The 26,879-nt window shown below is 47.1% G+C and overlaps 1 protein-coding gene and 1 pseudogene across 2 annotated transcripts; one reads left to right on the forward strand and one right to left on the reverse strand.

Annotated features, from left to right (window-relative positions):
* Nucleotides 1–166: 166 nt before the first annotated feature.
* LOC310781263 (WD repeat, SAM and U-box domain-containing protein 1) lies at nucleotides 167–25,736 on the reverse strand (the record flags this gene model as incomplete). The annotated part of the gene is made up of 11 exons (XM_083641836.1): nucleotides 167–1,176; nucleotides 1,387–1,521; nucleotides 10,718–10,897; nucleotides 14,051–14,080; nucleotides 17,296–17,402; nucleotides 17,851–17,891; nucleotides 18,050–18,083; nucleotides 19,239–19,332; nucleotides 21,880–21,966; nucleotides 23,870–24,060; nucleotides 25,339–25,736. 11 exons carry the CDS (start codon nucleotides 25,734–25,736, stop codon nucleotides 1,025–1,027), a joined length of 1,449 nt encoding a protein of 482 aa, XP_083497962.1. The 3' UTR covers nucleotides 167–1,024.
* Nucleotides 4,740–9,131, forward strand: LOC310781531 (E3 ubiquitin-protein ligase TRIP12 pseudogene; annotated as a pseudogene). Its single transcript has one exon. The product of its transcript is annotated as an E3 ubiquitin-protein ligase TRIP12 pseudogene (transcript).
* Nucleotides 25,737–26,879: the final 1,143 nt, after the last annotated feature.

A 26,879-nucleotide genomic window follows, 5' to 3' on the forward strand; every position in this document is an offset into this window, starting at 1 on the left:
GGGCGCCTGGCCAATCCCGGCGCTTGACTGCTGCGTAGGCGGGCACAGGGCGTGGTTGTTGCGTAACCTATGTGCGAATAGAAATCACGCCACCCGGACTAGTCAGAGGAAGCACGTGATTTTTTGTGTTATTTCCTGTTTTGGAAGCTCCCGCGGAAGAAGAAGCTGCTTGCTAGCTGTAGCAGTTAGCTAGCTTATCTCGTCTCGTTACCAGCGACATCACAAACAGACAAAAATGACTAGTGGCAGGGGACAAACGTGGAGTCTGTAATGTTTACTGTTCTATTGACATACAATTGTCTAAATAAACAGACATAAATTGACTGGTTAAACGACGTGCGTCCATCTTTATTTTCTGACATGGAGTAACTGTGTCGCATAGTGACACGTCATCAGCAATGGCCGAAGGCCTCAACGTTGGTTGGTGTGGGCAGGACTAGTGGATTCTGGCCTTGTGAACGCAAACCGAACCAGCTGAAAAACGAAACAATGTATCATCCTCTTCTCTGGCCCGAACCAAGGACCCGGACTTTCTGGTGTGAACCCGCCCTAAGAAGACCCAGGATAAATGGTACTGGTACTGGGTCCGGCTCAAGTTCAATTCCTAACAGTCTGTATTTCATGTAGGCTACTTTCCAGATATGTTTGTAATTTGGGGCAGGACCAGAGACAATGTGTAAGGCTGCCAATATTGATTTTGCATTTAGGGCACATTGGGACTTAAATTTGGAGAGGTGAACAGGTGGTAAATGCACTTCTATTGCAATCCCCTGGTTCGGTGACAGATTGATTTTTTTTGTTTTTATTGTCCCAAATATCTTCCCTCATAATCTTCTACAATCTCGACAGCCAGTTCCCTCTCCCAGGTCAGTCTTAGTTCCTGTAAACCAGCAACAGAATAGTTCCTTAATAGAATATATAAGGTGCTAATTGATGTATGTTGTCACTACCGCTAACTGCTCATCTGATAACAAGTGCTCTTTATTTCTGACACACACGTCAGAAATAAGTGATGAGCTGCAGTCTACTGGCTGGACTTCCATCGTGCTATGGCCATCTTCAGAGACCTGTTGGGGGTGACGAGCGTCGTCTGCAGGGGCAAATTCGTCATGGGACTGGATTTGTTCTTGGCCCTGATCCAGCTCTCAATGGCTTCTCGCTCATAGGAATACCCATCTGTTGATCAGGCAAACATCAAACCTTAAATATGAAATCCTGAGGTCATGCATGTATGTAGAAAACGGCTGTGGACCTACTGTACAGTATGAGACTAACAATGCATCAACACACACCAGAATGAAAAGTGAATACCGTGTTACATATTGCTCATATATTTTGGGACATTGGGAAGCTGAATTTTGATTTGAGCACTTGGTTGTCTCTAACCTGCAGCAATGACTGGATCCTTCATCAACTCTCTGGTGATTGGGCACAGAAACTCATCTGGGGCCTCTGAACCGCTCTCTGCTGCCTTCAGGGCCTCAAGTTTCCTCAGCAGGCGACCGCGGAGGCCCACTGACTCTGGGGAAGAAACACTCTGTTCAGTATTCATGCAGTGCATTTGATGGTAACACTTAAAGGTTGCTGAATTAAAAGTGATATGTATCCAACATGTTATCCAACCATGCATTTATCTACAATCTTAGGCTTAACAGTAGTTCACACAAACCAAGGCAAATTAATAGCTGAATAGCTTGAATACTTGAAACCTGATCTGTATCACAGTACTGAAAACCAAAACATTGTAAATGTTTATTACTGCATTCACTATTGGATGGTGTGACCTCCAGATCTTTGAGTGGTACTGTGAGATGAGCGAGGTGATCACTCAACAGAATGACTGTGGTCTTTCTGGGCCACACAGAAAACATGGACAAAGGAATATATATATTCTGAACATGAGCTCCATCCATCTGAGCTAGACCCATTCCCCGTGTGTCCATGTTTTACAACTGTGCTGTGCAGGCAAGAGTTGCGTCGGCGGTAGTTCACTGCAACATCTCTCATTGTTCTACTGGAGGGGGGAGATGAAGCAGCCCCTCTTCCCTGCTGAGAGCAATTTCATCCGTTGAATTTGAAGTCATCTATCCATCGAGTATATGAGCGGACCCGGCCAACACAAATGACCCATATGAAGAAGTACTGTAATTCTGTGCAGGATGCCCATTGCACCACCAACAGACCAATCTGGACCACGTGGCCACACATCATTGGTGGCACGTCGGCGTAGACGTAGAGTTTGAAGAGATAAGAATCACAATCAGGGGGCGGCTGTAGCTCAGGAGGTAGAGCGGGTCGTCCACTAATCGCTTTGGATAAAAGAGGTCGGTGGTTCGATTCCCGGCTCCTCCAGTCTGCATGTCGAAGTGTCCTTGGGCAAGACACTGAACCCCAAATTGCTCCCGTTGGGTGTGCCAGCACCCTGTGTGGTAACCTGCCACCATCGGTGTGTGAATGGGTGAATGTACCTACTGACTGTAAAGCGCTTTGGATAAAAGCGCTATATAAATGCAGGCCATTTACCATTTACAATCAGCCTCACACTGGAGAGATCTTCACAATCAACATCTTCACAATCAACACAATTGTCCCCATTCAGCACTGTCTCTTTCACTTCAACGGTGCAAGAATTGAAATGCTGTTGCTTAGTGCTTTGGCCTCTCTGGGGATAAAGTGTTTCTTATTGAATTTCCCTCTCTCTTACTCGCTTGTCCCTCTGCCTATCACACACACACACACACACACACACACACATACACACACACACACACACACACACACACACACACACACACACACACACACAGAGCAAGCAGCTGCGATGACAGTGTGAATGCACGCCAGCAGCACACATCATAAAGCTTATGGCAGCGAGTTATGATGACTTCAGCGCCTTGCTAAACCTGTAGCCGTGGTGGAGCGGCACCAGGAAGCAGCGGCGAGCAGCAGACCGCGCCGCTGCGAGCGAGCAAAACGTTGTGCAGAGCAGCTGCTGCACTCACACATGGCTGACATCGTATGGGAACGGCCAAGAGGAGCGTGAGCAGAAGCGCTCAATCAAAGCACGCTGAACACGTCAAGTCATCCAATTAGGCACTCACGGATGGAAGAACTGCACTGTACAACTCCATATAGTAATCGTTTTTCAAGCTTTCTATAAGTTGGCACACGGTATTCTTTTATAGTGTCAGTCAAGAGGCACAACCCTATAAGTGCTATGCTGTCTGTGTCTGCTTATTAATATACTGATCATTTGATGAGTCAATAAAACTGCAGTGTGAGGCAGACTTAGGATCCACACTGCTATTCCATAGAGAGATGGCCAGAGGATGGGGGCGGGGTGGGTGTAAACGTACATAATGAGTCTGCCTAAGTCTCCATAGAGATGCATTGAATTATAACCCCCCCCCCACTCCCTTCACTCAAAGATTCATGAATATTTCATGAAGTAAAGTGGGCTGGAATTTAATTTCCAGCGCGCACACACACACACACACACACACACACACACACACACACACACACACACACACACACACACACACACACACACACACACACACACACACACGGATAGTTGGTCAGGTCACAAAGGGACAGGAGATGTGGCAATCTGCCGTTTCCAGCGGCCCTGATTCTCTGGTAATGATGGGAGCTGTTCTCCATACTAACGACATGTAAAAGACATGTTAAATCCATAGGACACACTTTGCTTTGCATAGCTGAGCGGCCTGCGACATCTGCCGATGTAGCAGTATAGCTGTGTGTGTACTGTTTATGCATTCAAATGTAGCGCGAGCCACCTTCCTAGATTGGCATTTTGGACCTCCGCTGACGCCACTCTCTTAGGTAGGGCACAACTGATGTCATATCACTGGTCACCAGTGCTGTCACTTGAGCAATTGTGATGTCATCGGGAAAGTGGCCAGGTCGCCGATGAGTCATCTATGTCATCACTGACTATGTCATCACAAATGCTTGAGTGTGAACGTAAGAAAGAAAACAGCCAGGTCGCTGATGTCACAGCAATGATATCACTGATGACATCACTGATGACATTGCTCAAGTGACATCACTGATGACAATGCTAAGTTATTTTATGACATCACTGATGATGGCACTGATGAACATAGAAGTACGCGTGAACACAGTGAGATTGCGCGCCCAATTCTAGTACAAAGACAATGTCCATTGAACTGATGATGTCGCTTATGACATTGTGACATCATCAGTGATGTCACTGATGAGGTCATATCAGTGATGTCATAAAGCATTCCCTGCTGAGGTTATAAATTGGACGACTCTTGATCATGGCCCAGTCAATAAAGCCTGAACCTCGACCAAGCCACCGAGTCCAACAACAGGGTAGAGACCAGACCAAGGCACGCCACTCTCGTTCAGCCTCTTGCCTTCTTTCCTAACGCTGTAGTACACGTGAAAAGGAGCAGGCCAAAACCAGCAGCTCTTCCAAATTCAAGTGGGCAGAAACCAGCTTCAAACCTCAAGTCAAGCTGCCAAAGCCCAAACTGTCCCTGCCCGGATCCTCCAAACCTGAAACCTGGGCCTTCAGGATTACAAGCTAAACTAGCAAGTTTGAGGAAGTCCACTAAGAAGCTCAGCGAGTCTCCTCGAGCAGAGATCCCCAGCTTTTGGCAGAGCACACACGCCAGAAGAGCACCAGTCGGCGGTGATCAGGCCTGGTGGAGCGCGGGGCAGCAGACGCTCACAGACAGGAGAAAATGGCCGACTACGACAACAACCAGGCTGTGCAGCTGCTGCAGGGCCTGCAGGCCACCGGTGATGAGTCCCAGCAGCTCCAGGCTGCCATTGAGATGTGCCAGCTGCTGGTGGTGGGCAATGACGAGACACTTGCTGGATTCCCCGTCAAGAGCGTGGTACCTGCTCTGATCACACTGTTACAAATGGAGGATCATTTTGATATTATGAATCACGCGTCTCGGGCTCTCACATATATGATGGAGGCACTTCCTCGATCCTCTGCTGTGGTGGTTGATGCCATTCCTGTCTTCCTGGAAAAGCTTCAGGTAATCCAGTTCATTGATGTAGCAGAGCAGGCACTGACTGCCTTGGAGATGTTGTCAAGGCGACACAGCAAAGCCATTTTGCAGGCTGGTGGGCTTGCTGACTGCCTGCTCTACCTAGAGTTCTTCAGCATCAATGCCCAGAGGAAGGCCTTGGCCATTTCAGCCAACTGCTGCCAGAGCATTACCCCAGATGAGTTCCACTTTGTAGCTGCTTCTCTGCCATGGCTGACTCAGAGACTCACATACCAGGATAGAAAATCAATTGAAAGCACCTGTCTCTGTTTCGCCAGACTGGTGGACAACTTTCAGCATGAGGAGAACCTCCTGCAGGAGGTGGCGTCGCGCGACCTGTTGACCAACATTCAGCTTTTGCTGGTGGTGACGCCCCCTGTGCTCAGCTCGGGAGTGTTCATCATGGTTGTGCACATGTTTTCCCTCGTGTGCTCAAACTGCCCCTACCTGGCAGTCCAGCTCATGAAGCAGAACATAGCAGAGAGTCTGCGCTTCCTCCTCTGCGGTGCATCAAATGGTAGCTGCCAGGAGCAGATTTACCTGGTTCCCCAGAGCCCTCAGGAGCTCTATGAACTGACCTCCCTCATATGTGAGCTGATGCCATGCCTGCCTAGAGAGGGCATCTTTGCAGTGGATGTCATGCTGAAGAAGGACAGTGCCCAGACCACAGAAGAAGACATCTGGCTGTGGAGAGATGACCGGGGACTCTGGCATCCTTACAACTGCATTGACAGCCGCAGCATTGAGACAGCCCACCAGAATGGGGAGGATGAGATCAGCTTGTCTACTCTGGGCCGTGTCTACACCATTGACTTCAACTCTATGCAGCAGATGAATGACGACACCGGCACGGCACGCAGCATTCAGAGGAAACCCAATCCTCTTGCCAATCCCAATACAGGGAGTCGCCGGGAGGTGCGGCAGGAAGATGCACGTGCCCAGCTTATGAAGGAGGACCCTGAGCTGACAAAGTGCTTCATCAATACTCTGTTTGGGGTCCTGTATGAGGTGTACAGCTCCCCAACTAGTCCTGCTGTTAGACACAAGTGCGTTAGAGCCATCCTCACGATAATTTACTTTGCTGATGCAGAGCTGCTGAAGGATGTTATTAGGAACCATACTGTGTCCAGTCACATTACCTCCATGCTATCCAGCCAGGACCTGAAGATTGTAGTAGGTTCTCTGCAGATGGCTGAGATCCTCATGCAGAAGGTGCCTGATGTCTTCAGCGTCTCTTTCAGAAGAGAAGGTGTGATGCACCAGGTGAAGAACCTGACAGAGTCTGAGAGCTTCCTCATCACCATCACTAAGACATACACCAGTGGTACTTCCAGTCTGAGCACTACATCCACTACACCTGCTACCAATGCCACTCCTGACCTGGGCTCACCCAGATTCCAGCACAGCATGGATGACTCACTGGACCTCAGCCAACAAAGTCGTTTAAGCGTTGTCCTGAAGAGGAAATGGCTACGTAACAGATGGCCCAGAAGACCCAAGTACTCTCCCCCAAGGAATGATGATAAAGTAGACGATCAGGCCAAGCACCCTACCACTACTCAGTCCGCCAAATCATCCTTTTTGGCCAGTCTCAATCCCAAGACCTGGTGCAAACTGGGCACCCAGACAAACAGCGCCAACTCAGAGCCCTTGTGCACAGTGGGCGTGAGTGGCCTGGCGAGGGCACCTCCCAAGGACTCCATTTCAAACAACAGGGACCAAATCAAGGCCTGGATCCAAGAACATGCAAGAAACTTTGTTGAGCGCTACTTCAACTCCGAAAAGGTGGACATCAGCAACCCTGCACTGAATGTACTCCCGATACTTTGCATAGCCACTGAGCAGCTCAACCTGCAGGTGGACGGTGGTGTGGAGTGTCTGGTGGAGATATCCAGGATTGTATCAGAATCTGACGTCTCTTCATTTGAGATCCAGCACAGTGGGCTGGTGAAGCAGCTGCTGCTGTACCTAACCTCCAACACCGACCGAGACATAATCAGCCGTGACGTGCGGCTCAAGAGGTTCTTTAACGTCTTTGGCTGTCCAGTTCCTGGGATGGAGCCTGCAGGTGGTCTGGAGCCGTTGGAGAACGGGCCTCTCCTGGTGTTGGTGCACAAGATGAACAACTACCTGAGCCAAATGGAGCAGTTCCCTGTCAAAGTGCACAACTTCCCGAGTGGTAAAGGGGGCAGGCGCTCTCAGGCCCTGAAGTCCTTCAACACTGATCAGCTGAAGTGCCAGCTGCAGGGACACCCAGAGTGTACTAATGTGAAAGAATTGAAGGGCGGCCCAGTGAAGATTGACTCCCTTGCCCCCCTCAGTAGCAAAGACGCTGTGGGAGAAAAGAGCGGCCGAGCACAGACCGCCCACACCAAAACCTCACCTTGCAGCGACAGGAAGCACGATGAGCTGTGGCATGATGGCGTGTGTCCCAGCGTTACTAATCCTCTCGAGACATACCTGATTTCGGAGCCACCAGAGACCATAACCTTTGACGACCCCTCTTTAGAGGTCACCCTGCTGCTGAGGGTCCTGCACTCCATCAGTAGATACTGGTTCTACTTGTATGAAAATGCTGTGTGTAAGGAGATCATCCCCACCAGTGAGTTCATCAACAGCAAGCTGACAGCTAAAGCCAACCGTCAGCTGCAAGACCCGCTGGTCATCAAGACAGGGAACATCCCCACGTGGCTCATCGAGCTCGGAAAGACCTGTCCATTCTTCTTCCCCTTTGACACACGGCAGATGCTCTTCTATGTAACCGCCTTTGATCGTGACAGAGCCATGCAACGCCTACTCAACACCAACCCTGAAATCAAGCATTCAGATTCTCAGGACAGCAGAGTGTCACCCCGTATTGACAGGAAGAAGAGGACGATAAACCGTGAGGAGCTGCTAAAACAGGCCGAGTGTGTGATGCAGGAGCTCGGCAGCTGCAGGGCCATGCTGGAGATCCAGTATGAGAATGAGGTGGGCACAGGTCTGGGCCCCACTCTGGAGTTCTACGCTCTGGTGTCCCAGGAGCTCCAGCGGGCCGACCTTGGGCTGTGGAGGGGTGAAGAGGTCACCCTGGCCAACCCTAAAGGAAGCCAAGAGGGAACTAAGTACATGTTCAGCTCCAGGGGACTGTTTGCTGTTCCCTTCGGCAGGACAACGAAACCAGCACACTTCGCTAAAGTCAAAATGAAGTTCAGTTTCTTAGGAAAGCTGATTGCCAAAGCCATTATGGACTTCAGGCTGCTGGACCTGCCGCTGGGCCTGCCATTTTACAAGTGGATGCTACGGCACGAGATGTCCATCAGCTCCCATGACCTGGTCAACATTGACCCTGGCATGGCCAAGTCCATTCATTACCTGGAGGACATTATCCGCCAGAAGAAGAGGCTGGAGCAGGACCGATCACAGACGAGGGAGACACTGCAGCAGGCGCTGGAGAACCTGAACATGAACACAGTGGAGGACCTGGGTTTGGACTTCACCCTACCAGGGTTCCCCAACATTGAGCTGAAAAAGGACGGCAAAGACGTTGCGGTCACAATCTACAACCTGGAGGAGTACCTCAGGTTGGTGGTGTACTGGACTCTAAATGAAGGCGTGTCCAGGCAGTTTGAGTCGTTCAGGGAAGGGTTTGAGTCTGTCTTCTCCCTGCATCACCTGCAGTATTTCTATCCAGAGGAGCTGGACCAGTTGCTGTGTGGCAGTAAATCAGAGACGTGGGACGTCAAGACGCTGATGGAGTGCTGCCGACCGGATCACGGCTACACACACGACAGCCGCGCGGTACATTTCCTGTTTGAGGTGCTGAGCAGCTTCGATGCCGAGCAGCAGAGACTCTTCCTACAGTTCATCACAGGAAGCCCCAGGCTGCCTGTGGGAGGTTTAGGGAGCCTGAATCCTCCTCTGACCATCGTGAGGAAGACATGTGAGTCGACGGAGAAGCCGGACGACTTCCTGCCCTCAGTCATGACCTGCGTCAACTACCTGAAGCTGCCCGACTACTCCAGCATAGAGATCATGCGCCACAAACTGTTGATTGCGGCCCGTGAGGGGCAGCAGTCGTTCCACCTTTCCTGATCTCTCCACTCACATTCAAATGACTTCTACAGCCACTGATGAAATCATTACTTCCTTCCTAGTTTTTATAGCGTAGCTAGGGGCCGAGGCATCTAGAAGAGGGTCTGTCTGTCTGCATGTCCCACCGAAAGAAAGTTGCCAGGTCGCCAATGATGTGATCAGTGATGTCACTAGCAATTGTGATGCCCCTGGTTGACCACACTAAGTGCCCACCTCATTCCAATTTACATGTAAAAAAAAAAAAAATTACTATAGCAATAACGACCATTGCAAGACCATTTGCATGAACGTATTGCTAAAGTAGCTACAGGCTCAACACACATACTACAAAACATGCAAGACTCAATGTAGTAACTAAAAAATATCAAGTATACGGCAAGTTTCGAAACATGGTCTCACTAAATTGAAAATATGCAGAAATATTAAAATAGAATGCGAAAATAACAAATTTATAGGTTACTGCATGCAAAGAAATCTGCATGTTTCCCCCCCAAAAAACTACATGGATGGGATTAGTATAAGTGGGCATGTCTGTAAAGAGGAGACTCATGGGTACCGAGATCAAGGGGCCCCTTCGAAAATGGCCATGCCAGTTTTTCCCTCGCTAAAATGTAGCCTAAGTCTGCCGGAAAGCCATTAGAAGAAGAAGACCTGTGGCGGTTTGGATCCCAGGAGACCGCGTTCGGTGGAGAGAGGAGGGAGAAGAATGGACCATTCCCTCCAGGAGAGGGAATGGTCCAAAAGGTAATACAGTAGGGAAAGAGTGGATAAAATCCAGGAGTCGGTAATGCAACATAAAGGATGCCAACTGCCATAAAACGCCACAGAAGAAGAATAGACCTGCGGCAAAAACATAGAGCATCGACCAACCCCAAGTAGTCTCTTAAAACAGACGGTTGGCTCTTGCAATTTTCAAATGCTTCCGCCTAAATGTCTGTAATTTGAGCACGAAGAACCAAAAGCGGAAAGGGAGACTCAGGGAAAAGAATGGGTGATGATAGGGGGATGTCCCGGACGTCCCGCCTAAAGGGCAGGTGATTGGACAAATACGAGCGAATGTCCCGCTTAAAGGCGGGAAACCTGCTCGTATTTCTCCAATCACCTGCATCGGTTCGAACTTCCTTTGTCCGTGTTCTGTGGGCGTGAATGACAGACTGCTGCATTCACAAAATGTAGAAGAGACAGTCTGGCTACCGAGTCCAATATTTGACCCTGGGTCTTGTTGTGTTCTGGTTACAGACTTTGGCCAACCCCAAAATCCACTAATCCTTCAGAAGGATTACCACAGTTTGTGATGTAAAGGTCATCTGTGTGTGTTGTACTGTTCGATTGTATAAGCAGATAGTAATGTACGGAAACTCAACATCCCCAAACAGCATTATAGTATTTTAGTGAAAGTCATGGAAAAATCAAAGCATTGATAAAAGTGGCCCATTTCATGCTTCCCAAAACAAGCTCATATTTTTTCGGATGAAACCGCAAATCCCCAGAAAAGCAGCGAATCTCGATGCGTCGGGTGTTTGTTGCGTTGTGTTTTGTGTACTTTGCGCTATTGTACGCGTTTGTACTTTATCTTCTATCCTCACCGATGCCCAGCTCAGCCACTGTGTCCTTGTTCAGCCGGATGAGCTCTGCTCCGTCGATGTTGTGGGCTTCAAAGATGCTGACGAGCTCCTGCGCTCCTTCCTCGCACAGCCAGTTTCGCACATCCTCCTCGGACCAATCGGCAGCCAGCAGCGGCCTGGAGTGACCCGGCCACTTCCTGCCTGCAAGAACACACAACAGGAAGACAGGAAGTGTTCTGTCCCCCCCCCCCCATCTCCTGCAACACAACTTATCTGATCCAAAGCAAACCGCTTCCCGCACATTCCACACAAAGGACCGCCTCCCTCCCTGCAGATAGCCAATCACGGTTGCTTTCTCACACGTGCACGCCACATGCATTTCCCCTACTGTGTTTGCATGCAAGCATGTGCACATAAAACACACACACACACACACACACACACACACACACACACACACACACACACACACACACACACACACACGTACGTACACCCATGTACACGCACACTAAATGAAAGCCAGGCGGTGTGGTGTTATTTGTGACTGTGCCAGCATGCAGCTCATCAACCTTCACATGACACTGCCTCTCATTGATCACATGACACTGCCTCTCATTGATCACATGACACTGCCTCTCATTGATCACACTGAGACAAACTGGCCTGTGGGCTGCTGGCTGGGCCTGCTAATGACACCTCACAGCACCCTCATGCTTCCCATCTCCCATCATTAGCCGTGTGAATGATAACCCTGAGGACACCAGGAGGTGGATCTCATTACCACATGTTTGGTTTCTCCTCCACCACCTCCCCCTGCTTTCCCTTCTATCTGCACCACATGTTTGGTTTCTCCTCCACCACCTCCCCCTGCTTTCCCTTCTATCTGCACCACATGTTTGGTTTCTCCTCCACCACCTCCCCCTGCTTTCCTTTCTATCTGCCAGCTAAATGATGTCCAATCTATGCACATATTTATTTGCCTCCACAAAGGAGTCCGCTCTTACAGGGGGAGAAAAAAAATCCATCCTCGTTCAATGAGTCCCGGGAGTTATTTTGTGATGAAGTGTGTGGTTGGTGTCCCCACTTTCACTCAAACCGCCTCGTCTACTTCTAGTGCCGTTAGTGATCTCCTACATTTCCCAGAATGCCTTTAGACAACCGGCAGAACAGGCCTGAACTTGTATTCATAGGTGGATTATAGTGATAGTGTAGTAACAGTGAGTTCTTTGAGTGGAGAAAAGCGCCCCTTACTCAAAACTCAAACCATGTCTTATGGCTGCATTGCATGCTGGTCTATAGAGACAGTCGGCATGTGTGGGAACGCCCACAAAATGTTAAACGGCTGGCGCACGAGTGGGGTAAAACCGCCCATAGGCTGACTCATCAAAAGACGGTGCTGCGGCTCTAAACTACAGGTTTGGGGGTTCTAGAGCAGCATACAAGACGTCTGCTCAGATGTGCGTTTACTGCGGTGGTTAAATCCCCGATCGTGTCTGCCTGGGCTGGGCTATCAGCTAAATTCTAACTTTGCTGAATGGATAGAATGGGGTTTTTTACCCCACCCTGACCACGCCCCCAGCCAGGCTGAGCCAGCTAACCCAGCATCTATGACGAGACATCGCCTCAACCTACTGAGTTTACTGTCAAATTAATTGGTATCTCTTCATTTAATGAATTTCTCCCTGTATGAATGTAGAAAGAACACTTGTGTGTGTTTTAAAGGGCATGGTGCAGGTTGGAGACCACATTGCATTAATATGTGGAAGGGGTATATAGCAATGGGATTTGGGGGATTTTTTTTTTTTTTTCAATCACACATAGCTGCGTTTAAACTAGTTTTTGTAACCAGCAGGGGGCGGCACTGGTCCATTTCATGGAACTACCTTTTGTGATGTCACAGGGATGCAAAATAGTCACCTTTAGGTGACAGTCACATTTTTCAGCCCAAAATATGAGGATTTCTGAGTGGTTTTATGTCTGCCCTGGTATCTGTCACCTTTTTTCACTCTCCATGACTTTGCATCCCTGTGTCAGCCCCAGCAGAACATTCTCCTCTTGTGATGTCACTCCTGTTGTTATGTCACACGCCCATTTATAAAATGCCACCTTTTCCTCCATATTTATACTGTTTGGGGGGGAGGGATCTTTGTCTTTTTGGAGTGTTTTCACTGTAATCATGAGCCCAAAATGTCAATTCAGATATTTTTTTTAACCTGCACCATGCTCTTTAATAGTAGGCCTATTTTAGGGTGGATTTTTCCTTTAATTTGCAAGTGATAAAGCGTATATTCTGTAGGGATACGTCACAGCAGTGCGTCTTGTGGTACTGTGAAAACATGCCGGTACGATCAGATGAGGTATTCCAGACCACTGTGCTACGCAGTGGATGCCCTACTTATCGGCCTGCATGGACAGTGTGTAGAGCAACACGTGTGATAGAGCTGGAGTCGCCCCGTCTAGGAGGTTGATGAGTCATGGAAAGTTCTGCGCCAACAGAACAAAGTGTTCCATCACTTACATGCCCATATCCAGTCCTCTTCATCATCTCCGCTCACTGTGATGTTTGAGATGTTTGAGTCACACACTATCACATAACACTAACACCTGCTTTTTAAATGCGACCTGCTGTATCCGGATACGTTATCTGGATAATGGTCGCGTTTAAAAACCAGGTGTAAATGGGGTGAACGCAATCTGAATACACAATGTGAGCCAGACTACCTCCAGATGTAGTCAGGAAGTTCTGATCACATTCTGATCACGATGCCTTTACACCTTGCATTAACATGCGTTTTTCCCTTACCCAGATAACATCCAGATAACTTATCCGGATACAGGTCACATTTAAAAACCAGGTGGAAATGGGGTCTAAAGGAGTGCTGGTGCTCCTGTCCAGTAATGATCAATTACAGAACCTAAAGGAGCAACTGTGAAGGATTTCTTTTTTTTATCTATCTTTTTTCTTCTTCTCATATTTTCTCCCCAATTGTACTTGGCCACTTCCCTGTCCTGGTCATTGCTCCACCCACTCTGCCAATCTGGGGATACATGTGCAGCCGCTTCTTTTCACCTGACAGCGAGGAGTTTCACAGGCAGGACGTAGCGCGTGGGAGGATCACGCTCTTCCCCCAGTTCCCCTCCCCTGAACAAGCGCCCCGACGGACCAGAGGAGGCGCTAGTCCAATTTTGTATGTCGGACCATCTGACCAAGCCGGAGGTACCGGTGCCGGGAATTGAACCCGGGTCTCCATGGTGGAAGGCGAGTGCTTTTTCTCCTCTACACTACCCAGACGCCCACTCTCTCACTGTGAAGGCTTTTTAAGGACAGAGCGGAGTAATGGAGTCATTTACCTGAGCACACAGTCTGTCTGGATTCAGCTGCTGCAGGAAACACAACAAGAGAATGAGTTTAATATGTGAAGAGGAAAAAGTCAACAAACAAACAAACAAACAAGAGGTGAAAAGAGAAAGAGGAAAGTGGGGTGAGAGCCGGGGAGAGGGAGTGGCAGAAGCCGACCTAAATGTAAAGACCTACATAGATGTGCCATTTACTTTGTCAACATCAGTCCCACTAATGGCAGATTTGGAGCTCCCCTGATGAAGCCTCTAGAGCCTCCTGATGTCTGAACACTGCATTCTGCTCCACAACCTTTTTCTTTAGTATTCCAAACATGGCCTTTCATGTTTGGGTCTCAAACTTGTTTTCTAAGGCTTCAGCTCCATGACAACACAGCTCTCTGAGGCTCCAGCTCACCCCTGCTGCTCCGATAAACATCTATCACAAAACCTATTCTTAACTGCCACAGCCAGACAGCAAAACACATCTGCTGGATCGCTCCTTCCCAAAACACCAAAACACTCTTTTGGGAGCTTGGCCTCTCTAAATGGCTCGTAGGCTTTGGACCACCGCTAACAGCCTCCTTTAACTCATTCACCGCCAGTTTAGGACTGCCAATATTTAGCACAGGCCAAAGATTTTCATAATTGTTGGTCATCTTTCAAGACCCACAGTAAATTATCTATTAGCACCAGAGTGATTTGCAATACCTCAAAATGAAGATGTACGTCTCTGGGTTCACCAGGAAAAAAAAAGTGAGCTTTTAGCATGTTCTGTACTCTACTTATAGCCATTTATATACACCCTGTTTTCCCCCAAAATGTCTCTCTGAGAAAAGAAATTGCAGAAAATGGCATTTATGTATTTATGCACACAATCTCATGCAGAACTCGCTCTCAATTCTTTTATTTTGAACTGTATTGACATCAGACATGTAAATATTATTCGTTAGGACACAAATGACCAAAAAAAAAATATATATATATATATATACACATGAAGTGTTTTTTTTTTACATTCAACAATACAGTTTACTCGGTGTGAGTGAGTGTGCAGACAGACAGACAGACAGACAGACAGACAGACACACACACACACACACACACACACACACACACACACACACACACACACACACACACACACGATCCCCCTTTTAGATTTCTAACCCCACATAGGATAAGCAATAACCACGCCCTGTGGCGCTGGGATTGGCCAGGAGCAACACTGGAGGGCACGCAGCCCAGCGATTACATGAACCAACTGAATAGCTCTTGAGAAAGGACAGCGGGCTGCTCTGACTCCCGCTTCTGCCTTGTGCCTTGCTGTTGTGTGTTTATTTTGCACCCGTCCTCGTCCATGTCTCCCTGTCATCTGATCGTTCCCGTTTTCCCCTCGGCTATTCAACACGTCCTCACCGCCCTCGCAAACTGATCGATCATTTCCTCATTCCTCCGATGATCAAACACATCTCTTGATTACTTTCTCCCGGCTGGCACAGAGGAAGGCGACTCCAGCTCGTGCAGCGCGCCGAGGCGCGTTTCAATGGCGTTTCTCCTGTCTGCACAAGGAAGCGTTACCAGTTTTCTGCTTTTCCTCCTGCTCAATTTCAAAACAACAGCTGCGGTATGTGTTTGTTCACGTGTTGTCTTAGATGATAGGGACCTGATACCATGTGACAGGCTGGGGAAGTGTTTAAACTACGCCCTGCAGTAATAAAAACAAAAACACGTCAAACACGTCATTGGCGGGGAGGGCTATTTCTGATAACACGTCAAAGACGTCATTGGCGGTGAATGAGTTAAGAGGAGTTATTGTGCGTTGTTAGAAAGCAACGGCATCCGGCCTTAAAGTGATAATACGGAACATTTCAGTTTTGTTCTCTTGGGTGACACCTATTGGCGATTAGTGGTAATTGCAGGTGAGATCCAAACAGCGTTATTATGTGACATTAGTGAGTTTGTTCGGCCATAGTAACCACCCGTAATGCTAACAGAGACCGGGAAAAAGTAGCTTGTTATCCTACTTCACACAAGAGTTGTCAGGAACCTACAGTAACCTATCAGAGTGAGTCTATTGTGTTAGCTCCGCCCACCCTGTGAACCTACAGTAACCTACAGAGTGAGTCTATTGTGTTCGCTCCGCCCAGCCTGTGAACCTACAGTAACCTATAAGAGTGAGTCTATTGTGTTAGCTCCGCCCAGCCTGTGAACCTACAGTAACCTATAAGAGTGAGTCTATTGTGTTAGCTCCGCCCAGCCTGTGAACCTACAGTAACCTACAGAGTGAGTCTATTGTGTTAGCTCCGCCCACCCTGTGAACCTACAGTAACCTGCAGAGTGAGTCTATTGTGTTAGCTCCGCCCACCCTGTGAACCTACAGTAACCTACAGAGTGAGTCTATTGTGTTAGCTCCGCCCACCCTGTGAACCTACAGTAACCTACAGAGTGAGTCTATTGTGTTAGCTCCGCCCACCCTGTGAACCTACAGTAACCTGCAGAGTGAGTCTATTGTGTTAGCTCCACCCACCCTGTGAACCTACAGTAACCTACAGAGTGAGACTATTGTGTTAGCACCGCCCACCCTGTGAACCTACAGTAACCTACAGAGTGAGTCTATTGTGTTAGCTCCGCCCACCCTGTGAACCTACAGTAACCTACAGAGTGAGTCTATTGTGTTAGCTCCGCCCACCCTGTGAACCTACAGTAACCTGCAGAGTGAGTCTATTGTGTTAGCTCCGCCCACCCTGTGAACCTACAGTAACCTACAGAGTGAGTCTATTGTGTTAGCTCCACCCACCCTGTGAACCTACAGTAACCTACAGAGTGAGTCTATTGTGTTAGCTCCACCCACCCTGTGAACCTACAGTAACCTACAGAGTGAGACTATTGTGTTAGCACCGCCCACCCTGTGAACCTACAGTAACCTACAGAGTGAGACTATTGTGTTAGCTCCGCCCACCCTGTGACCCTACAGTAACCTACAGAGTGAGTCTATTGTGTTAGCTCCGCCCACCCTGTGAACCTACAGTAACCTACAGAGTTAGTCTATTGTGTTAGCTCCGCCCACCCTGTGTCACCACAGACACCAAGTTCATAAATGCTGCAATACTGAAAATGCAAAGGCTTCCATCAATGGGCCATACGCTCAACCACCATTGTGTTAAGTCACTATCAGATAGATCGTGACTTAACACACATTTATTTAGATGAGAATATTCCGTATTATCACTTTTAACGACTCCAAGTTGTGTACGTACCAATTTCACCGTCGCCACTTTGGATTCTCCACACGTTGACAGTTCTATCCATGGAGCCAGTTGCGATCCAGGGCATGGTGGGAGACAGAGCAACAGCCGTGACGTACCTGTGGAAGAGAGGAAGGACAGGGGGTATGTAGAGAGGAAGGGCAGGGGGTATGTAGAGAGGAAGGGCAGGGGGTATGTAGAGAGGAAGGGCAGGGGGTATGTAGGACTAGTTTGCACAGGAGCAGCAGCAGACAGGCTGCTCTTTCAAAAGTCAGGGTCCCTCTACACTTAAAAAAAACAGCCAGTAAGGCTGTTTTTCATCAAACAATATCTCAAATCCTTCTCAAGCACTTCAAAGCACTCCTGCCTGCAGCGCCACTCCAATGAGTGTCTGCCAAGCTACGACGGAGAACATAGCATTTCATCATTGCATCCATCGCTTCAGGCAAAACTAATCAAGCGTAAATCACACGTTTTTTTTTGGATCTCCAGCACCCCCCAAATCCTATTCCGGTGATTGACTTCTCCAGAGTTGCACAGCTAGGAGGTAACAGTCAGGTCATGTACCTGTCGTGCTGTTTCAGAGTGTGGAGCAGGGTTCCCCCCTCCTGTAAACCAAGTACAAACGAACAGGAATGTCTGGCATGTCTCTGTGTTTACGGAGGCTGTGATTTATAGAGCAGAAAGCTTTGGAGAGAAAGTTCAACTGCAGCACAAACGGCTAAACACATTACAATAAGCGTACAAAGCAATGTGCTTGACTCACCGCATCATACACCGTGACACTTTTATCCACTGAACTGTTGAATAATCAGAGAAAATATATATATTTATATATTTTTGTATAATCAAAGACAAAACAATATTCTAGTTAAACAAAAGACAACATTATGCAAATATGAAGAACCAAAATGCTACAAACAGCATACAGGAGTAGCTTATGTGTGGTATTAAATCCATGAATCTTGAGTCTGACCCAACAGGCGCCCAATACAACAAACTACACTCCTCTAGTGGGCAAACAGGGAAACGGCAGGATCAGGGATCTGCGGTGGCATCTGCCGTTTACAACTTGGAAAATAAGCATAAAATACTGTGTTGAACTGGGCAACTTCTTTCACAGCAAGTAGGAAAAACAAATCACATAACAAAACATAACATAACACTGACAGACACAACTAACATTTAGTTACCGATGTAGAGCCAGTCTGTCATGTAGTTAGTTTTATTTCCCCCAAAGTTCTTTTATTATTATTATTTTCATTTTAAATTGAGAGGAGGAAGAGACACCTTTCACTTGCTCAAACAGGAATTTAAATTCCATTCCATTAAGTTCCTGTTTGAACAAGTGAAGACAGTGTGGATGTCCCTTCTTCTTCTAAGTGCATCTACTCCACCTGTGCATCTGCCATAAGACTTCTCATGTGTGCAACAGACTTTGGATGATCATGTTAGTTTAAATTTAGGCGTGAGGCTTTTTGAGTTGGCTGCTTGAGTTTTGGACTTGGCTCTCTCAGACAGCCTCTTTACTTCCACGTTGATGTAAGGGTCCCACGCAAGACCGAACCCCCTCTCAAAACACCACAACGCAAAACGGAATTATTTCTATAGGCATAATTTACAATTATGAAATATGTTACTCCAATAATTAGGCTCTTTTCTTTTTACAATGTCAGTCAAAATGGAAATGTCTGCAATATTCCATGTTTTAATAATAATAATATCTTTATTTGTATAGCACCTTTCAAAACAGCCGTTACAAAGTGCTTCACAGGCAGATCAATTGATTTACAATTGATTCCATTTTTATTACCAAATTCCATCCACGTTTTCTGCATTGTGCAAATCATATGGCCCTACTGATGCAAGGTGTGTGTTAGTGCTGATCAAACATGACAGAAATGTAAATCATGTATGTGTGGTGTGTGTGATGAGATGGTCTGTCTGTCTCTCACCCGGAGACAACCGTCTCTCCATCAGAGGAGAAGGCACAAGACAACACTGGAGCTGACTGGCCAGAGAGAGTGTGACACAACTTCATGTCAGGGGCTGAGGAACAACAACACCACACACACACACACACACACACACACACACACACACACACACACACACACACACACACACACACACACACACAGGGTTAGTCAGTTCAAAACCCATCAGTGTCTCTCTGTGTTTGATTGGCTACCTACCTCCCACAATTTGTCCACAGCAAACTTGACGTGCATCATGCAAGCTAGGGCTGTGAAGCTTCACTGGCCTCACAATTCGATTACGATTCATCTGTCAACGATTCGATTCCACGATGCAGCTCAAAGTATCACAGCTCCAAGTATCACATCGTCAATTTTCTATATTATTACTGCACATGGCTACTTTTTCATCAATTAATACAGTCAGATAAATACCAATTCCCTTTTTTACTTAAAATCTGAACGATAAATTTTTGACACCCCTAACACACACACACACACACACACAGTATACAGTATGTGTTCAGCTATAGCCTGCAATCTGACTACAGCAAACTTTTCTGTCAATAACCATCTCTCTAACTCTATCAGCATGGCAACACTATGTTTTATAAGAAGCTGATTCTTTGTTGAAATCAAACTAGAAGCATCCTAATATACTACTTATAAGAAATATCTCAACATGCAATGATCCTATGTGGCAAAAGTAATTGGGCTGTAACAACATTTCTATGATTTGCCTGCCAACACATATTAACAGTAAAATCTCCACTATTTAAGCCATCAGGTAGCTCACCTGGTAGCACACATACCACGGAGGCTCGGCCGACGTGGGTTCGAAACCGAGCCCACGTCCTTTGCTGCACGTCATTCCCTCTCTCTCCCCATCTTTCCTGTCTGCCTATTGTCCTGTCTAATGAAGGCAACATGCCCAAAAAATTATCTAATAAAATATATATATACTATATTTCCGGCCAGTGAGGGAGTTTAATTTATTTGCATGCATATGCAAGATGTGATTGCTATGAAAAACGAGCACAACTGAGTAAGGAGAAAAACGGAAATGTATTAAACCTGACAAAATGTATCCAAAATAAATCAACGTGATGTGAGGTGTAGAATAGCAGAAAGAGGGGCTGAAATGAACACTTACTGACATGAAGGAGGGCAGTGAAAATGACCACAATCACAGATTTGATCCATGGCGCCGACAACTACTGTACGCCATCACAATACAGAGTGGTTACAGCTAAATCACAATACAGAGTGGTTACAGCTAAATCACAATACAGAGTGGTTACAGCTAAATCACAATACAGAGTGGTTACAGCTAAATCACAATACAGAGTGGTTACAGCTAAATCACAATACAGAGTGGTTACAGCTAAATCACAATACAGAGTGGTTACAGCTAAATCACAATACAGAGTGGTTACAGCTAAATCACAATACAGAGTGGTTACAGCTAAATCACAATACAGAGTGGTTACAGCTAAATCACAATACAGAGTGGTTACAGCTAAATCACAATACAGAGTGGTTACAGCTAAATCACAATACAGAGTGGTTACAGCTAAATCACAATACAGAGTGGTTACAGCTAAATCACAATACAGAGTGGTTACAGCTAAATCACAATACAGAGTGGTTACAGCTAAATCAACATGTTCCACGCTGACGGGTCCCTCATCTTTCTCACAACACAGTGGAAGAGGCTGTTCACGCTGTTCAAGCCTCCAGTTATTATAAAGCCTATTTATTTAACAAAGCCAGTTGGTCACAAAGTACCCAAGGAAAGAATAACAGAAGAACCATTTTCTCTGTTGTGTCCTCTCACAAGATGAGAAATCCCTGTGAAGCCCAGCAGGGTCACCCTCGCCCCCCCCCCCCCCCCCCCCCCAACGCATGCATGCATCTCAGGAAACAACAGCACATCTGTAATGTAAAGAGAACGCTGTCTGTCTGTCTGTCAGTCTGTCTGCCCCCCAGTCAGTCTGTCTGTCTGCCCCCCAGTCAGTCTGTCTGCCCCCCAGTCTGTCTGTCTGCCCCCCAGTCCGTCTGTCTGCCCCCCAGTCTGTCTGCCCCCCAGTCAGTCTGTCTGCTCCCCAGTCTGTCTGTCTGCTCCCCAGTCTGTCTGTCTGCTCCCCAGTCAGCCGAGCCGTCACAGACAGCAGATGGTCAAACGCTTTAATGTACATGCAATGTCCCTGCTCTCCCACACACACGCTCTCCCACACACACACTCTCTCTCTCTCTCTCTCTCACACACACACACACACACACACACACACACACACACACACACACACACACACACACACTCCCTCTCTCTCTCTCTCTCACACACACTCTCTCTCTCTCACACACACTCCCTCTCTCTCACACACACACTCCCTCTCTCACACTCTCTCTCTCACACACACTCCCTCTCTCACACACACGTGTCTTCTTCCTCCTCCTCCGCTGCTGCTATATTTCAGCAGGATGTCTTAAAGTGATCTATTATTAATGAGTCAGTCTCCAGCTGATTTATTCCATGCACTAATAAAACCATTCTATTCTTCTCTCTCTCTCTCTCTCTCTCTCTCTCTCTCTGTGGAGAGGGGTCAGCCTACATTACCTGCTCCCGCGTGCTGGGAAACAATCCATATCTTCAGCTGGCTGTCTTGTCCACAGGAGGCCAATCGAAACTCCATACAGCAGCCATCTGGAGAGCCAAAACATCACATTTCCCCCTGCATCACAGTCATCATGTTGGCCTGGATATATACTCTGAAAAAGCAGGAAATTATCCCCATAACAAAAGACATCTGGCCGCAAGGGGAACAGCAAAACTGTACAGCTACAGAAACACCACATTTTTACACTATTATTATTATTATTTTTTTTTTAAGGAAACGAGATTAGGGCCATGTAGATAGAAGAGTCCCGACATCTCCATTCACTCCAATGGACCAGTTTTTTACTCTCAAGAGTTCCAGGAAGTAAGGTCCTGGATTAAGCAGCACTGTCGAGTTGCAGCAAAATAGACAGTTTGTGTTGTACTCTGAAAGGGTTTTTCCCCCCTTGAATCAAATTGTACATTATCAGCTTTATTTTAGCATGCAAAAGTAGCGCGAGACCCATTCCTGGCTGTTCATTGGCTAATGAGTCTCGCATTTTGGTCCTCTACTGAATGATGCCACTCTGTCTCTAGAGGACACTAGGTATAGAGGGAATGCACGTGACGTCACGGACGCGACAGTCAGTGCGGGTACGCCCACTCAGCTGCAGTGAGTGTCAAAACGTCTAAACAAGCCAGGTGGCGCCGCCGGGTCACGGTGTTTAGCGTTCAGCTTCCGCGAGAAAACAACGAAAATGGGAAAGTGCTGTTGTGCCATTGACTGTAAAAATAGATTCAACAAGGCGTCGGAGGTATCTTTTTACAGGCTGCCGAAAGCTAATGAAACGGTCCCGGTCTTCTCTGCAGCTATCCAGGGTTTCAATGAGGGCTCATTCATTCTCTGGCTGTGTTTTACCTGCACAGATATAACGTTACATGAGTGACAGTGTTCACTATGATTGAACAAAGCTAGCGTGTGTTAGTGACAGCGTATGCTATATTTTTCTTAATAAAAGTGGTAAAAAAATAAATATTTACCTCTCCACATACAACCAGAATATCCATTGCTTTCCTCGTTACTTTAATGTCGCCAACAAATCCAGCCTTGAAGTACGACCACACGTCCAGGCTCTTATATGCTTTCATGCTTTGGTTTGTGTATTTCCCCGGCGTCGATATTAAGTACATATAAATGTCAGGAAACCCTATTCCTGGCCACATGTCTACGTCCATGGACCACTGGTTCTTTGGCAAGCTGTAAGGGTCACATTCGAGTCCAACTGCCTTTAATTTAAGCAGATAATCGTTTATATTAGCCGTGGTTTCGCTACTACCCATGGCGGAAGCCACGTTTGTTTTGGAAATTTGACACTCAGTGCTGCTCAGTCCGGCTGAGGGGGCGTGTTCGGGAGGGGGCGTGGCGTCGGTGCATTCCCTCTATTAGGTTGTAGCTGCTACGGGAGTGGGCCAATCACATTCACACGTCAGTGACGTCACATTAAATCAAAGCATGCTTGTGGTGACTGGCTGCCAGCAAAACCATACAAATAGATTTTTCCTAGATCTGTGTAGAAGAGGGATGGAATGAAGGTATCGTTTGACTGGAGAAGTTTCCATGCTACTTGCTACTTGGTATTTCAGTAAAAGGTATCAAGTAGCCATACCCAGCCTTATTAGTACATATAGATTGGCATGAGAAACCATAAGCCTAGAAATGTATATTCACATGCCTACTAGTGCAGCATGAGGTCACCATAGGCCCTTTTCACAGCAACCGCTTTGAGGTGGTAAAGCAGAAAGTACAGCAGCTCTAACCAATAACGTGTACTGGCCCTGGAACACCTAAATGGAATGAAACCAATTGGTGCTGCTTTACCACCTCAAACTGGTTGCTGTGAAGGGCCCATTTAAGATGGCAGGTTTTCCAGGAAGTAAGAGTAATAGGAGTTTGTGTCATGGGGACTTTAATGTGCATATTGACTCTCGAGTGTGTGCATTAAGAGCTCACCAACTGTATAGAGGGAGGCGGAGCTGCAGCAGGTGACTCCCAGGTCGTGGGCATCTTTCTGGGCGTGCAGGAGGCCGACCTCCACCACATCCCACAGCCTCAGGTCTCCGCCGGTGCAGCCCGTCACAAACATCTGGCCACAAGGAGAGAAGCAGCAAGCCACCACACTGGCCTCACTCACCACACTGCATCTGAGAGGGAGGGAGGGGGTGAGACATTCCCAGGCAGGAACCAGACAGCTAGGGACCAACAGAAAGGCTTACAGTTTGATCCAGGCAGGGTGGAAGTAAGTAACTAAGAATTAGCTCAAGAGTTTGATGTACAAGAGTATAATATGCATGTTGTGTGAACTGTCGCAGTTTTTAAATTGTAAACACGGTCAGCCGGCTAGAGTCAGACGCTCAAACTCAGGCTTCATAGGGTTCCATTGCCGTTTCCACCCAGTGACATGGTTTGTTTACCAAAACGCTGCTCGGCTGATCCGTCGTATTACTTTCATTGAAAAGTAGTTTTTTTACTGACGCACTTCACTACATTTTAAATCCCATCCATTACAGCAACCGTGTGCACAGCCTGCGCTGAATTTACAAGCAGGGTGTGTTTGATCTCACCATCATGCTGCACCGATGGCACACGGTGAGCGAGCAAACAACACATGCAGTCACACGGACACAGTGAACAAATCATCAAATCCAGGGCACCTGGGAAGCAAAACATGTCATGAAATACTCAAACTCTCAAGGTTCCTGTCGACACTAGGAAGCTTCTCCTCTCCTACACAGGCACACGCTGTGGAAAGACTGCTTTTAAACAGTTGTTTCACGCAGCAGCAGTATCATTTTAACAACTCTGCCTAAACTACTGCCTTCCGTTAAGAGGATTTCTATGTCTTTAGATCTGCAATCGGACGTCGGAGACGGGTAGGAGAGCGTTTTGAACGGCCCAGCCCCCCTATTGTCTGTGTGACGCTAGTTCGACAGTGTATATGGAGAACAAAGCGCAACATAACGACTGAACAGCCCTGCATTATGCAGCGCTAACTTTGGAAGCTCCCTATATAACCATCAGAAACTGTTATAAATTGATCACTTGTGGAGCCATTCACAGTGAACAGTCAGTCGGCAAAGAAGAGAAGAGTAATCCGACTTCACTTTGTTTGTGCACTTTATTTTGTACTTTTCCAATTAAAAAGAATCTATACTGAACAAAAATACTGTATAAACATTTTTGTTTTTGCTCCCATATTCCACGAGTTGAAATAAAAGATCTTAGACAGTTTTTTACTTCTCCTTTGCCAAGATACTCTATCCACCTTACAGGTGCGTCATATCAACATGTAAACAGGATGATTATTGCACAGGTGTGCCTAGGACTGGACTATGGCTACAGATAAGCCCAGTGAGTATCTGGTCTTAGTTTAAACGGTTGTTGTTGTCCAGCAGCTGCTGTACTGTCTGTACTGTCTGTACCTGCGTAACGTCTTGGAGGGGAGCTCCCACAGGGCCACGGTGCCGTCGCAGGCTCCAGCCAGCGCCAAGGAGGAGTCGGGCGCCAGTGCGCAGACGCGGAGCGGGCTGCGGCTCGGGTGCTGCAGGCGCGCCTCCACCGCACCTGTGGCCGCGCGCCACACGATGGCCGAGCCGTCTGTGGAGCAGGTGAGCAGGTAGCTGCCGCACGCGCTGAAGCAGCAGCAGTGCACCGCGTAGCCGTGCGCCGCCAGGGGGGAGCAGGGCAGCTCGGTCCAGTCTCCGGTGTCGTACAGGCGCGTGGTCTTGTCGCCGGAACACGACGCCAGGAGAGTTGGAGAAAACGCACAGCAGCTTACCTCGTCGCTGTGATGGCGAAGGCTGCAGATGACGGACACCATTTTTGACCTGATGCTGGCCGGGGATGCTTAAAGTTTGTGGGTCGGTCTGCAGAGAGAACAGTTCACTCAGTCACAAGGTGGCGCAAAGTGCCTTTAAACATTTGCCTCTACATTTCTGTGAAGCGAAGCAGTCAGTTCTTTATAATAAAACTAGCATTTATTTTCAACTTAAGCATTTGGTAGCCTCGACGCGAGACTCTTTTGGTTTAGATACATGAAGCGACATACCTCTGTAAACACCTGGTTGCCCTTGATGTGTCTCGCGCGCGCTCCCGTGTTCTAGACTTCCTGTTTTGCTCCATCCCCTCGGTGTGTATCTTATCAGTCACGTGACCATGCTGATTGCTGACTTGTGTGTTGAAGTTGAACCTTGAACACCAGCTTTGCACGTAAACGAAATGTGACAATTCAATTCAGGAAACTCATTACCTGGTTACTTTCAGCTTGTGTCCAAAATCTAGACAAATGTACTCTAGGTTAGACTATTTTTGAAATGTTATCTTTCTGTTACCTATTTAATCTATCAGTTTAGCAACCATTGTTTCAAATGTAAACTGTCCATAACGTTACTCCAAATAAAATGCATTTTCCCCTTCAAACATGAGCCATCACATTAACACATTTGTATATTATTAGCATTTTAAGTAGTATTGATCAACCTTCCCATTTTAGGCTCCAAACATTAGAGTGGAAAAACAAATCAAAACTGGATCACCATTACATTTTCAAACGTCCCTGGTGGTAATTAACCCGACACTGCCAGATGGGGTTTAGGTGGTAATGGCATCACATTGGGGACAAACGGCATTCCTCAAGCCAAAACAAATGCCTCATATTATCAATGCTTTCATCTATATTTCATTTCAGGCTGGATATTGCAGCCTGAAATATTGTACATTATATTATATAATATATTGGATATAGGCCTACATTTCTGGATGGATTCCAGAAAAGCATTACACATTTTAAAACAGTGGAGAGTGAGGGCTAAATAAATGCTAATTTGAAAAAAAAAAGTTTTATTACATCTGTGCCACACACACACACACTAGTTGAAAACAATAATCCTACAAAAGTTGCTACTGTACCCATTTCACAATATTAATAAATAACTTCAAGTAGCTACTTTGACTATATGCCACC

Source organism: Poromitra crassiceps, assembly GCF_964638095.1.
Source record: "Poromitra crassiceps genome assembly, chromosome: 8".
NCBI lineage: Eukaryota > Metazoa > Chordata > Actinopteri > Beryciformes > Melamphaidae > Poromitra > Poromitra crassiceps.